General features: G+C 33.6%; 1 protein-coding gene across 4 annotated transcripts in view; it reads right to left on the bottom strand.

The window, feature by feature from the left end:
• Sel1l2 (SEL1L2 adaptor subunit of ERAD E3 ligase) overlaps positions 1-15,923 on the bottom strand; it is a 104,513-nt gene that overhangs the window by 76,499 nt on the left and 12,091 nt on the right. For all 4 annotated transcript variants that reach the window (XM_010634101.1, XM_010634103.1, XM_010634102.1 and 1 more), the window contains exon 2: positions 3,871-3,926. In XM_010634101.1, the coding sequence (XP_010632403.1) occupies positions 3,871-3,926 (56 nt within the window). The remainder of the gene's footprint in view (positions 1-3,870; positions 3,927-15,923) is intronic.

Genomic DNA, 15,923 nt, shown 5'->3' with positions numbered 1-15,923 from the left:
GGAGGGGGAGGAGGAGGAAGAAGAAAGAAGTAGAAAAAAGAAACAAAACCCCAGTAAAGAAATCCTGGAGAAATTGGATCCCTTATTCACTGTTGGTGGAAATGTACATATGTGCTGCTCAACAAATGTTGAGAAGTATGACCCAGGATAGGAGATCAGAAAGAAAGTAAATGTCCAAGGGTTTTATGATACCTGTGGTATTCAATGTCTTGAATAGATGGTATAGCATATTTAACTGAATCTATAAACTATTATTGTATCAAGCACATGTAAAGCATTAGATGAAGAAAGATACTGTCTTATACATAAGACATCAAATTGGTATCTAATGGATATTGTGGATATCTAAAGGTAATTCCACAAAACACTGAAAATGAAATTATCAAATTAATTAACAGCTGTGCTTAGGATATATATATATATATATCACAAAGAACTGAAAGCAGAGTGTTTGTTTTATTTTGTTTTTATTTATTTGAGAAAGGATCTTGCTATGTAGTTAAGGCTGGATTTGAACTCACTCTGTAGCCCAGCCTTGCCTCAGATTCATGGTGATGCTCCTGCCTCAGCCTCCTGAGTGCACTATGCCTCGATTAGGGTCTTGAAGAGATACTTGTACACACATGTTCATAGCAGCATTTTTCACAATATCTAAAAAATGTCAATGAATAAACAGTGTGGAATATACATAATTCAGCCTTAAAAGGAAGGAAATTCTGACACATGGTTGAATTTGAAGAAATAATGCTGGGTGAAATAAGACAATCCCTAAACTAAAATATACAGTGTGTTTCCACTTATATTAAGCATCTAGAATAGTTACATTCATAGAAACAGAGGGAAAAATGTTTGTTGCCAAGGGATAGGGGGATGGGCGAGAGTTGTTATTCCACTGACCTAAGTTTTACAAGATAAAAAAAAGTTCTGGAGATTAGTTGTACAATAATGTGAATGTATTCAACACTACTGAACTGCACATATAAAAGTGGTTACAGTGGCAAATTTTATATAATATGTTTATCACAATGAAAGAATAGCCTGATTCTGAAGTATATTTTTTTCCCACAGGTTTTAGAAAAGGAACTGTGGTCCTTTACTGATGAAGGGAAATGAGGACCAGAAGCGGGTGGTGAATGGTTAGAAGGGGCAAATGGATTTGAGCTTCTGGGGAGATGGAAGCATTTATGGAACAACCTGGAAAAATAACAGCAGTCATCAGAACTGTGAATACTTGAAATTTTGATTTGGAAAAAACACAGTCTGGATTGTGCCAATAGAGAGGAGAGAAAGATGGCATTCTTGCTACGGATGACAAGAAGTTCTAAGTAACAGAACTGTGAGACTGGATGCATAAATTTTGAAATATTTGAGAATGAAGCAGAGCCTGGAGTGGTAGTTCAGGCCTGTAATTTCATCTGAGGCAGGCAAATCTGAGTCCAGTAGGGACACCTTAGGAACTTAGCAAGACCCTGTCTCAAAATAAAAAATAAAAAGGGCTGGAGATGTAGCACAGTGCTAAGGCTCTGGGTTTAATTCCCAGCACTTTAAAAAAAAAAATGAAGGAAGAGCAGAAAAGGAAAATAAGACCATTCCTAGCTACCTTTTCTGTCATCATTTTTTTACTGCTTTCTAATAAGAGTGCAGTGATAAGAAGGGAGGATATATGCAGTACCTAGACCACCATTAATGGTTGTGGAAGAAAAAGCTTGAGAGGGCTGCAGGGGAAGAAATTTTCAGAATACAACCAGATTTTAGTTAAAGTGAAGACAAAGGTAACATTTGGAGAGGTATGACCCCAGGATAGGGAATCAGAAAGAGAGTAAATGTCCATGGGTTTTATAACCAGGTCCTGAATAGATAGGTTCATTCTATCAAATACATGTAAAACATTGGACTAAAAATGATACTCTTATACATAAGAAGTTCACAGTCAAGCTTAAGTAATGTCAAATAGAAGTTTCCCAAAGCTTAAAACAACATTTAAAACCTTTTGAAAATTGTAAATTCCTGAGACTGTATAGTATACAATAGGCATGGAATTAATGAAAATACTGAAGATTTGTAATACTAAGATCTTTTAATCTTTTAACTTTAATGGGCCTGACTATTCTAAATTGTGAAATGGTGGTAATAACCGCAACAGGGGAAAAGCAGTTCTAGTTAGGTGGGTTTTTAAAAAATTATAATGTAAATGGTAATTGTTATGAAAGATAACCAGAATTCTAGAATTGCCAGGTCTGCAATGAGCATAAAGATTGCCAGGTAGTCAGGAGACACTGGCAAGTTCAGTAAACTCAGAGTTCTTTGTTCTGCTTATGGGATAGCTTGGATGTACAGGAACTTTGCATTAGAGCCATTTATTGTCTTTGGTCTTTTCACTTTTGCAGTCTACACTCCTATGAAGTTGGTGCCAAAAAAGTTTTAAAAAGCAGATACTGCCAGGAATGGGGTGAGATACTCAGTTTGGCCATCTTGGCACATTTCTCCCTTATCTTTGATAGTATTTCTGCTACCTTCCCATGTTTTGAGATCTTAAATTTTGGTTTTCTTTTGGGTTTAGGGTATACATGAAGAGGGCAACTTCCTTCCCCATATCTACTCTCTAGGCCTCATTGGCTGTGAGAGGGCATATGCATGGGCTTGAGCAACACCCTTGCTCTCAAGAGTACTGGGATTCGAAAGGAGGACTTCAAGTGTTATCAGGCAATCACAATACCAAGAACCACAAGAGAAAGCAGGATAACTATGATGAAATTGAAACTGATGCTTCTTCAATCCCTTCATGCCCCAGAGCAAACTGAGATTTAGGTGAAGCTCTCTTCTACTTTTGCTGATAGTAATCCCACTGTTAAGTATGGAATATAGTTCTTATAGTGATGAAAGAAGAGCTAAATCTGACAGTGTTTAGTAAATGTTGACATGTATAAAGAAGTTTTTAATTTATATGAACATTTCCTTCACATTTTATTCCTTCAATTAGATTAAGATTTATTCATTACTTCAATAAACACTTATTGAGTGCTGATATATCCCTGCCCTTATGAAAATGATATTCTAGTGGAAAAGTGTCAGCAAACACAATAAAATACTATAAGGGATATAGTGATAATTCTGAGAGGAAAAACACAGCAGGGAAGGGACAGAGAAGAAAATGTTGTTTTGGGTTTGCAACTTTGAAAGGAATAATTGAAAAATCAGAGTGTCCAGGGAAGGGCCCTCTGGAAAGATGTATGAACAAAGAGTTGGGAAAGCCATGCGGATACCCAGGTACATGAGCATTGCAAACAGGGAAAACAAAACTGAGGGTGTATGTTCAAGGTTTCTGATGAACAGCACAGAGCCCAGTGTGTCCACAGATTATTTTAGGTTAAACAGGAGGCCAGGCCACTGAACCCAATTATCCAGCCATTGTAATGACTGGTTTTACTTTGAGCAAGGTGGGAATCCACTAAAGGGTTCACATACAGGAGTAATTTAAATTATATTTACCGGGTTGAGAATAGACTGAGAATTTGAATCCCCTACTTCCAAGATGTCAGAAGACATCATGAAGTTTTAATAAAGTTTAATAAGCATCTGTAATTCTATAAGCCAAGCTGGTCTCTGTAGTTTTTATCTTAATATTTAGGACCTCAGGCAAGCCAGGAGAAGGCTCAGGCCTGAGAACTGTCTTTTACATTTACAGTAGAATTAGAAAATTGTTTTGAAAATGAATGTAAAGGAATAATATGGACAATATTTAGAAAAGAATAGAAACAATAGCTAATTACATGTTAAGGAATTCTGAACTTGCTGAATAAATACTACTTATAATAGTGTTTATGACCTAAATTTCTATAAAAAACCATAATGACTTAGCATAATATTTACCTGTGTGGTGACATTTGTTTCTTTTTGTCTTTTAGTATGTTTTTCTGCTTCAACACCTGCAATATACAAAACATTTTTATAAAATTTGAAAATATTTTCTTATTAAATTTTCACTAAACATAGTTTATTGTTAAAAATTTTAGCAAAAAACTTTCAGACTCATAATAGTTGAAAATAATTTATAATTTAATTATTAATTATTACAAGTCATTCAGTGATAATTTGTAAAGGTGTAACAACACCACCGAAATCTAAGTACTTTAATCAAGCATTCTGAAATTGAGTTCACTCAGAGTTCTGCAAATAATAGCATTAATCACAATAGTAGAAAAATTTCTGACCTGTAATTTAACTAAAACATATCTGTGTAAATAATGCTATCTCTTAGTAGGGAATATTAACACATAAAAGAGAGAATATGATCTTTAGTCTTATAGACTCATCCATATGTCAGAGAAATTCTAAAAATATAATTGAATCACAAAGTAATTTAAACTATATATACTAGCATAATCATCATGCTTTTAAATTTGAGAAAATTTTCAATAAATCATTTAATGAATTATTTAATAAAGAATATATCTCATATAAAATCCATAGTAGTCATAGTACATTTAATTTTTGAACAGTGCTTAAAATGCCTTAACTTTTCTATTTCAGAAAGAAATCTTTGAAAACCTGATAATACACCATGGTAAATCAGCTGTCCTACAGTATTAGGATTTGCGATTTTTCAATTACTCTATGGTGATGCATTATAAAAATGGTCCTTTAGGTTTTGTGAAGTAAAATATGTATCTATAGGTATTTTATGTATGTATCATATTTTTGAGATTAATAATTTGACTCAATAAATATAGGGTAGTCAAAATTTTGTATTTCCAAAAAGCCATGAAATTTTACTTTAAGATTAGGTAATGAATTTTTTAATTGATCTCTAACATTATATGTATTAATTTGATGTTTTATTCTTTCTTTAGCTGATGAACTTTATTTTTAATTTCCCCCAATGGAAACCATTCAAAAATTAAGATTTTTACTTATTCATTTCTTAATTGACCTATCATAATTGTATATCATTATTTATGAGTTGAGATGTATTTTGATTATGGCCTCACAATTCTATGCTTTGTTTACTTTCCAGATCTTATAAAACTTGGCCCCAGGTAGCTTGATGTTTAGTCCTCTGTCAAATAAGACAAATGGATTGCAAATTCTAAATTAAAACTCAATAATTACATGGTTACAAATGCATTAATAAAGCATAAAAATTATTTTGAAAATCATACATAATTGAAATGATTATATATGTTAGGATTGCGCTTCAGGTTCAGATTGTGAAATAAATTATACTAGAATAAAAATATTATTACAAATGGAATTTGGTCTCAAGTTTGTCATGAAATAATTTTGGGACCAAAATTACTTATTATTAAAGTCAAGGTAGCACTATGATTCATCATATAGTCAATGACTTAAGTTCTAGTACTGATTTTGTACCTGTTTCATTAATTTGTTATAATAGTGAAATGAGATACTCTATGTATTTAGCATAATACTTACTACACATTATTTTAAATATATATTAGCTACATAGTGATAATACTATCTACTTCATTACAGGATTTAAGATGCCTTCAAGATAAATTACATGTAAATAAGTAATATAAAGGGACTATAGCAAATGAAGCCTTATTAGAGACCATCTACATTATTAGAATTTATTAATGATTTGCCTATAACATAACTTCTCTCTCAATTAGAGTTACAGCTTTATCTTCAAAACATATTACTTAGTGTATATTTGTGTATTACAAATCGTAAACTGTGACTGATACTATAATCACAGTAAATATCTAGTGATTTTTAAACTCCATTGTCACAACTAGAAGGAATAAACTGGAAAAACAATATAATTTGGTACATTCCCATTATTGCTTCCCCAAGGCGTGCAGAGTAAATTTAGAGCTAGTATGTACAGAATGTACAGACACAGGAAAACAAAGTGTCATGTGTATTTAAGCGAGAGGAGAAAATTATGGATATTACACGGAATAGAGTTATACACTAAACCAGAAAATCAAACTGTCAGTGGTCAGAGAGTAACATGAAAATTACAGGGCTGAAAGCCATTTTCAAAGGTAGAATAGATGTGGATAAAAGAATTAATGGGGATGAGGTGTAAGAATATAACTAAAAGCATTAACTATTCACTACCTTTAAACATAAAAAGAAGACAAAGGCAATTGAACAATGTTTCTTTCAGAAAATAAACAACAGTTTTCTAAATTAAGTGCAGCATAAATTAACACTTTATTTATGCCTGCATTCATATGATTCCTTCCTAGCGATTTTATCATAATTGTTCTAATTTTAATCTAACTTACATTTACTGTCAGAATTATTTTCCCTAGGTATTGTTTCCACCAAGACACGCATCTGCTTAAAAGCCCCTAAGTTCTTGTTATTTACTGCATGAAAACTAAATTCCTCTATTGACTTTCATTTCCTCCTTAATCAAGTTTAACTCCACATTCACAGCTACTTTCCAAATCCAAATAATTTCTACTTCATTAGTTACTGTTCACTCCTTTGTTTAATCTCAACAATTCCTAATGAATGGACTAAAATTATTGAAATTTCCAATAAAAAACAAATTTGAGCATGCATCCTTTCTTAGTTTGATTTATGAGATACTTAGCTTTGGACATCACCAAGAATGATGTTTAGAAAACATCGTGTATCTCGACTGTGAACTCGAGCTTCGGTTTTTCATCCACTGGGAACAGCAATACTGCACTTACCCTTAGCGTTCATGCGAAGACAGGATAGAACTATAGAGTACAACGTTTTGTGGGGATGAGATTGAATGCAAGGCAAAGAGGGAATAAGTCAGCTTTCTTTCTCCTTTCGTAAAGACCCACCTTTTAAAAGCAAGGGGCATTAGCATCTGTGGAGAAAGCACTTCCCTTATTGAAATAAAAGAAAAAAAACTATACTTTGCAAACATTGGATGAAGCAACTCTTGTTGCTTTAGCTTTTACCCACTGGGATCTTTCTCTTTAGATTTCACTCACTGGGATCGTTGCTACTTCCAATCTTTCCCTGCAAACCCCTTCCCTTGGTTACTCTTACCACATCCAACTTTGGTAGCACTTTCAAAATGAATGTAATAATCTCAAAGAACAACAAAAATATGTATACACATAGTCCAGGATACACAGACAGATTTCGGGTTATAATATCTCAACTGGCTTCTCCCTGGTCCAGGCTCATTTCTTTCTCTGGCAGTATTTTACAAGAACCCTTTCCCCACCCTACGGGAAGTGTCATCTTATTTTCCACCACAAGGGGGCGATCCTGTTTAACACCTTTTTCTCTTTGTTATCGAGGGCAAGAACACAAAATTCTTTTTTTTTTTAAATGTTTTTTATTGGTACATTTTAGATATACAATACAGTTACATTCATCATTGGGAGCTTGTACCTTTACATAACGTATCGTGATTCTTATTTTTCCCCATTCTTCTAGCCTCCCTTCCCCCTCCACCCTTCCCTATTTATAAAGATGTTGTTTCCATTTTTTTCTCTTATTTTGCCTTTTCCTTTTACCTTTCTCCTACCCCTCCCACTTGCCCAACACCTTTAGACCATTTCTTCCTATTACAAAATGTCAATTGTACATTTAGACCCTTATTTACACTTTTAATTTATCACACCATAGAAACTATGTGGTATTTACACGTGTCAGACTAATTTCACTTGAGTATGTCCTCAATGTGCATCCACTTAGCTATAAAGGTCTCTAGTTTCTCATTCTTTATGACTAAGTTATACACACACATATATATATATATATATGTGTGTGTGTGTATATGTGTGTGTGTGCATATAATAGCTATTACAAACTGTGTCTCTATAAACACAAGTGAGCATATATCACTGTGGAATGATTCTTTTAATTCTTCTGGGAAGATACCCATCAGGGGAATAACTCGGTCAAATGGGACTTCCAATCCTAGTTGTTTAAGGTATCTCCATATTGATTTCCACAGTGGTTGCACCAGTTTGCAATCCTACCAGCAATGAAGAAGGAAGGGATCCTATGTCCCCAGACCCCCGCCAGCATCTGTTATTGGTTGATTTCTTGATAGCAGCCATTCTTTCTGGGGTGAGGTGGAATCTCAGTGTTGTTTTCATTTGCATCTCTCAAATGACCAGTGATGTTGAACGTTTTTTCATATATTTATTTTTTGCTTTTACTTCTTTGTCTGAGAAATGTCTGTTCATTTCAGTGCCCATTTTTGATTTGGAACTTTATATTTGGGGGCCTGATTTTTTTGAGTTCTTTATATATTCTAGATAGTAGACCTTTGAGGAACAGCTGGTAAATTGTTTTCCCACACTGTAGGTTGTCTCTTAGCTCTGTTGTATTGTTTCCCTTGCAGTGCAGAAGCTTTTTAAAAAGATGAGATCCCAGTTGATTCTTTGTCCTAGTCCTGTGCTACTGAGTATTTGTTCATAAAGTCTTTTCCTATGCCAATGTCTTTAAAAGTTCTACTTATCTCATCTTCCAACCAGTTTAGTGTTTCTGTTTTAATATTTAGATCCTTAATTCACTTGGATTTTAGTTTAGTGCATAATGAAAGATAGGGGTCTAGTTTTAATCTTTGGCAAGTTGAAATCCAATTTTTCCAACACCATTAAAGAGGGTATCTTTCCTCCAGTGAGAATGGTTGGCTACTTTGTCAAAGATGAGGTAGTTGAGTATGTCTGGAGTTGTTTCTGCATCTTCTAATCTATTCCACTGATCCTTGGGTCTGTTTCTTTGCCATTACCATGCTGTGTTTAACACAGTGGCTTTGTAGTATAGTTTCAAGTAGGGAATTGTTATACCCCCTGCTATGTCTCTGTTGCCTAGAATGGCTTTTGCTGTTCTAAGGTCTCTTCTGGTTCCAAATGAATGTTTTTATTATTTTCTTTAGTTCTGTGAAATACACTATTGGGATTTCAATGGGGATTGCATTGAATGTGCATAGTAGTTTTAGTAGTATGGTCATTTTCACTATGTTGGTTCTTCCTACCCAGGAACAAGGGATATCTTTTCATTTTCTTATACCCTCTTCGATCTCTTTTTTCAGAGTGTTGTAGTTCTCAGTGTAGAGTTCTTTTGCTTCCTTTGTTAGATTGTTTCCTAGATACTTCATTTTTTTGGATGCTATTGTGAAAGGGATTGTTTCCCTAATTTCTCTCTCAATGAGTTTATTATTTGTGTACAAGAAGACTAATGATTTTTGAGTGTTGACCTTGTATACAGCTACTCTGCTGAAAGTGTCAAGTAAGTCTAGAAGACTTTTGGCAGAGTTTTTTGGGTCTTCTATGTAGAGTATCATATTGTAAGCAAATAGTGACAGTTTCACTTCTTCCTTTCCCAGCTATTGCTTTTATTTCTTCTCTTGTCTAATTGCTGTGGCTAATGTTTCCAAAACTATGCTGAACAGGAGTGGTGATAGTGGACATCCTTGTGTTATTCCTGATTTTAGCATGAAGGTTTTCAGTTTTGGTATGATGTTGGCTGTTAACTTTTCAGATAGCCTTTATGAAGTTGAGATAAAGACCATCTATTCCAATTTTGTGCAGGGTTTTCGTCATTAATGGGTGTTGAATTTTGTTTAATGCTTTTTCTGCATCTATTGTGATGATCATATGGTTTTTGTCCTAGATTCTGTTAATATAGTGTATTATATCTATTGATTTACTTATGTTGAGCCATCCTTGCATCCCTGGAATAAATCCAACTTGGTCAGGGTGTATGATCTTCTTGATGACCCTGTGTATTTTGTTTTCCAGTATCTTATTGAGGATTTTTCCATCTGTGTTCATTAGGGAGACTGGCCTGTAGTTCCCTTTTTTGGTTGGATCTTTCCCTGGTTTTGGAATCAAAGTAACACTTGCTTCCAGGAATGAATTTGTAAGTATTGCCTTCCTTTCAATTTCACTGAAAAGTTTAGAGTAGTGGTAGTAGTTATTTTCTAAATGTTTTGTAGAATTCAGCAGTGAAGACATCAGGACCTGGGCTTTTCTTTGTTGGTAAATTTTAAATCACATTTTCAATTTCATTGATTGTAATTGGGGTGTTTAGAATTTTTATATCTTCTTCATTCAACTTTGGTAATTCATATGTATCTAGAAATCTGCCCATTTCTTCTGTGCTTTCCATTTTATTAGAGTACAGATTCTTGAAGTAGGTACTGATGATCCTCTGGATTTCTGCTGGATCAGTTGAGACTTCACCTTTTTCATTCAGAATTGCATGAATTTGAGCCTTTTCTTTTCTTTTTTTATAAGGTTGGCTAAGGATTTATCAATTTTACTTATTCTTTAGAAAAACCAACTCTTTGATTCATCAATTTTTTGTATTGTTCTCTTAGTCTCCGTTACATTGATTTTTGCTCTGATCTTTATAATTTCCTCTCTTGTATGAGCTTTGATGTCATCTTACTCTTCTTTTTCTAGAAGCTTAAGATTCAGCATTAGTTGTTTACTTGAGCTAGCTCTGTTTTTCTAACGTGGGCATTCATTGATATAAATTTCCCTCATAAAACTGCTTTCATTGTGTCTCATAGATTCCAGTATATTGTATTGGGATTATCATTTATTTGTGAAAACTGTTTAATTTCTTTAATTTTTCTTTGTGGCCCATTGGTTGTTCAGGAAATTGTTACTCAATTTCCATGAAGAACACAAAATTCTAATACTGCCATTCACCTAAGGCCCTCCCATTCTGTTTTTGGTTGGGGAGGATACCAGGAATTGAACTCAGCACTTTGCGCTTGCCAGGTACCTTGGTTCCACTGAGCTAAATCCCTGGCTCAGGCTCTCCCATTCTGAGGGACACAGCTCTTCTCTTTCCAAAGTCTCTCAATCCTACAATAATTGTAACATCTATACTGAAAGAGTTGCACTATAGAAGGGAGCTATTCCATCCCTCTAGCGAAGGGAATGATTTACAATCACTATTTCTCCATAACTAAGGGCAGACTTGGATATAATCAAGGTCTATAACTGCAGTCATAAAAGAAATTGAGATTTTCAGTAACAAGTCTGTAATAATTGATGAAAACATTAGTATACTGTAGTAATTATTTTACCAATAGATACATTTTGATGTGTTATTATATATTAGGTAATAGGCTATTTGGTTATATAAATTTGTAAGTAATATAGTACATGTTTGAAAGATTCAGTCTCGGGATCTGTGAAAGGTGAATATTTTATAACTTTCTGCCTCCCCTTTTGTTGAACGGTCTTCTTCAAGTACAACAATTTTCCATAAAAACTGAAGATATTGGAGATCAAGGCTAAAGTGAATAGTTCTTTTATTTATTTTAACTGAATAGAGAGGGCTGAATGATCCAGTGTTGCTGAAAATTTTCCTTCCAGAAACATAATTATCTCCTGTAGATGTAGCAAAGAGCTTAACAGAAAACTTTAAATAAAGACAGTTGGGTAATTAATTTATATAATGTTCCCGGCAAAGTGCCTAGCATATTGGAAGTGCTTGGTAAATGTTCTATTTCAACATTGGGGCTTAGAACCCACTGCAGTTTCTGCCTTATAGTAGGTTCTTAATCTATATTTTTAAAATTATAAAATATATTTGCCTTCTTACTTGTAGGTCTCCTTGGATTTTTCAGCCTCAATAACTTCATGGTATTACTGTAAGACTTTTGCTGTGTATCATTTATGTTAGCACCCAATCATAAAGTGTTGAATTTTATTTTATGTTTTTTAAGATTTCATAGGGCAGTGCCCAATTCTCTTTCTTTAAAGGAAAAGGAAGACACCCTGAACAGTGTCTCAACTATAGTTTTTGGTTGATTAAATACTTTGATTGTAGCATAGCATGTTCTTAGTTCTCTTGGATCTAAATTCAACAAAGTTGCCTTTAAAATTAGTCCTGAAAACTTAGAACCAGTCTCAGGTTTGGAATTGTTAAATTATGTAACTGCAAAGGAAAATTTTAAAAAGCACAATGATAGTGCTTTTCTTTTTTAAAAAAATGTTTTGATGTTGCTAGGCCTTGTGACTGTAACAGTCTTGAATTAAATTGTTCTATCCATGAAATTGTACTAGTAATAAGCTACTTTTCAAAAATAATGGTGACACATGAGCACAGCATTATCATTCTTTTGGGGTTTTTCCCTTTCCTAGCTGTACTAATGAAATTTTCATCCACATTACAACATTAGAGCATGGACAATTTGGAAATGGATTTAGTGGGTTTAGGGTGTTTTAAATTTATATGCATTTATGTATGTATGACTGTTTGAACTAAGAGAAATAATTGACTTTTGGCAATCTGATGTAGATAATTTGCCCTGGGCATTACAAGAACTAGTTTCAAATTAGGTTTAGAATTTTGGAGCTCATAGCTCTTATGTCATTATTTATTATCAATGTGTCTCTCTTTAAGAATAATGAAATGTGGGTTATATTAGTAGAGCAAAGTAGCAGGATTCAGAACTCTTAAATTCTGTTTTGAGTTCCTCTGTAAGTGCCTGTACAAAAACGTAGGCTTACTTTGTCTTGTCTTCTCCTGTTATCTAAATGACTGTGGTATTATGTAGTGTCATTGAATATTTCCATGGCATAGATTTTTTGAAGGTTTTACTTAAATAATTGACACAATGGGAATTAAAATTGACAGAAATTTAAAGATAGATATTTTACCTGGTACTGCTAAATTAACCAATACAGGCAAAAACTCTGCAAAAATCTCTAAAACTTTTTGTATTTTATGACATTTTGTATATTTTAATACAAATATGTAATACATAAAATTGTATATGTGACTCTAGAAATACATAATAACCTTGGTATTATAAGCAGTCAAATATACACAGTCTCTTTGTGTTCATTTTTTTCAAGAAGACTTTTTACCAAGCATTTAATATTCTCATACTTCCTTAAACTATTCTTATAGTTCTATTTTTCATATTTTACTGTTTATATTAATCCATTCAGAATCTTTTATTTGTTATTTTGAAACATGTTCTTACTAAGTTGCTAAGTACCCTGGGCTTTTAAAAAAGTTTGTATGAAATAGAATCTCTTTTCCCTAAATGAATGGACCATTCATCAATAGCGTTCTTTATTGTCCATCTCTTCACCAAATTGAAGAGTAGGTAGTAGACTGCTATTCAGATATTGATCTGCTTTCGAACTCTCTGCTGTACTTTCTTGATATATTTTTCTATTCTCCTTCCAATACCCTACTATCTGGCTGAGAAGGGACCACGTGCGCACACACACACACACACACACACACACACACACACCCTTGCGCATGGTCACAGGTACACACACGTTTAGTTTTCCTCTTTTTGGAATTTATTTTAGTAATTCCAACATAATAAATTATTTTCTAGGTGAATTTTGGAATAAGCAGCCCAAATTAAATTTCAAAATCTATTGGTATTTTGACTAATATTGCATCAAATTTGCATGTTGGTTTACAAATGTCTGCAAAGTATCTATTGATATTCATTCCGGTGGGTAGCCTTAATTTATTCAGATTTTATGCTTAGTACTCTTTAGAATATTAATTTCATTTTTCCACCATACATATATTGTACCACTTTATTAAATTTATTCTGAGCTATTTTACAGTATCTCTTGCTATTATGAAAGGATTTCTTAAAAATGAATTTTTGTAATTGTTACAATTTTAAAAATTAACATTAACATTTATTTAGATTTATTGTAAGTCTTAAAGGTTAGTGTATTATTGATTTTTGGTCCTCTTCCTGTATTCATGTTTCATTTTGCTGACTATATCTTGTAATACTATTTCTAGAACTTATAAGCAATATTTTTCAGATTAATTCTTGTCTGAAATGTCTTGTTTTGTCATTAAACTTGTCCGACAGTTTTTCAGATTGTAAAATTCTAAGTTCAAAATCACCTTCACCTTTGTACTTAGAAAATATTTCTTCAGTGTCTTCTTGTAGTCAGTGTTGTGTAATAAATATCAAGTGAATATGGTGCTTTTTGTTTGTAAACAATGTTTCTCTTTAGAAGCTTCTAGAATTTTCTCATACTAAATTTTAATACTATTTTCTAAGAATGTGTCTTCTCAATCTTCTTGCTTGCCACTCAGAGGGACTTTAAAAATGTGTCTTTCTTCAGATCTGGGAAATTTTATGTGTTTGTTGTTTCATCTTAGTTACTTCTGGAAATTCTATTATATATGGATATTGTAATTCTTGAATGAATCCTTTATATCCCTTAACCTTGATTTTACACTTATGGCTCTGTTCCTTTATACTATGATATGAGCGTATTACCTGGTTTGATCTTTGAGCCTCCAGATTCCTAACTGGATATGTCAATGTTACAATTCAGTGTTAAGTTTTTTTTTTCTTTTTTCTTGAAGTTTAAATTTTTATTATATTTTGTTTCCAAAACTCAGCCTAGGACTGATCTTACCTAATAGATACAATAACCTCTTTAAACATGTAGTATAGAATCATTTTATGTTTTAAAGCCTTCAACCATGTGCCCTATTTATTTTGTTTCCACAGGTGTTTTGTGTGTGTGTGTGTGTGTGTGTGTGTGTGTGTGTGTGTGTAGCTTGGTGCTTTTCTTTCATGGTATTACTTTTTTTCAAATATCTGGTTACTTTTCATTGTGCTCAGGCTTGAATTTTCCACATTAACCTGAGAATGCAATGACAAACTACCATCAGCTTTCTAACAATGACTTGTGGTACTACAGGTTATGCAATAGGGGTGTAATAGGAATCAGTCTCCTGGGAAAGGGATTCTTCATGTCACTAGCTATCTGCAGCAATGCTTTCTATATTTAGTCCAAAATGCCTATGCCCAATTCTCCCACTTAGCAGTGCTTTCTTCCTCTGCGTCTCTCAATATCTGTGGAGGTTTGGTTCTAGGTCCACTCTCCCCCTGTGGATACAGAAATTTGAGGATCTTTATATCTCTTATGTAAAGGTGTAGTATGTACCACTGATGGACATCCTTCCATATACATTAAAGCATATCTGAGTTACATTTAATACCCAGTACAATGTAAATGCTATGTAAATAATTATTATGGCATATTGTTTAGGGAATAGTTGACAAGAAAAAAATGTCTGTGCACATTCAATATAGATGCAATTAAAAATATTTTCCATCTGTAATTGGTTAAATTCACAGACATGGAATCCACAATATGGAGATATGATTATACATAGTCACTTTTGACTATGTACTACAAATTTTATCTGAGAGTCTCCTACAGTGAAGTTATCTTTCCATGGAGAAAATATGAATATATTTTGTTTTTTTGTATTTTGTTTTGGTATTGGGGATTGAATTTGGGTCTTTGCATTTGCGAGGCAGGTGTCGGAACCACTGAGTCAAATCCCTGGCCCAATATGAATCTACTTTGGTTAGGTGTCCAAAGCACTTGCAATATAAGACCACCTTAGATCTAGGTGCCTGGGAATACTCAGGCAAGGCAAAGGCAGGCTGCAAGTCTCCAGGAGGGTTGACCCTTGATCACAACTTTCTCTTTTATTTTTCTTCCTCATCTACTAGGTTTAAAATCTGGCAGATTCCTGAATTTGGCAAAGGGTGGATTTGCTTCTTGTTTTCCCTTAAGCACTTTATAGCACTGTATAGGATAATGGTGAAAAGATCTCTTATTAGCCTCCTCACTTTTGACAAGTAGTGAAATTGGATTCTATCCTCATTTGCTTGTGAGACCATTAAAACCAAAACCTATCCTTGTCTGGTTTTGGGGAAAAGAGTGCTTTGATGTTCAGGTGCAGGGGTGAGGATCAGCAGGAGGCTAGTCTTGGGCCTACTTAAGTGTTCTGTCCTTGCTTCTCTCAGTCCAAGCTTTTCCTTAGATTTTTATTTATTTATTTATTTTTTGGTACCAGGGATCGAACACAGGTCCTTGTGCTTGCAAGGCAGGTGGCAGAACCACTGAGCTAAATCCTAGGCCCTTTTCCTTGGATTTTTATCTGGTAGTTCTTTAAGTCTT

This window comes from Fukomys damarensis, unplaced genomic scaffold (assembly GCF_012274545.1).
Source record: "Fukomys damarensis isolate Sample0158 unplaced genomic scaffold, DMR_v1.0_HiC HiC_scaffold_7, whole genome shotgun sequence".
Taxonomy (NCBI): domain Eukaryota; kingdom Metazoa; phylum Chordata; class Mammalia; order Rodentia; family Bathyergidae; genus Fukomys; species Fukomys damarensis.
This window is presented reverse-complemented; position numbering and strand designations above follow the sequence as displayed.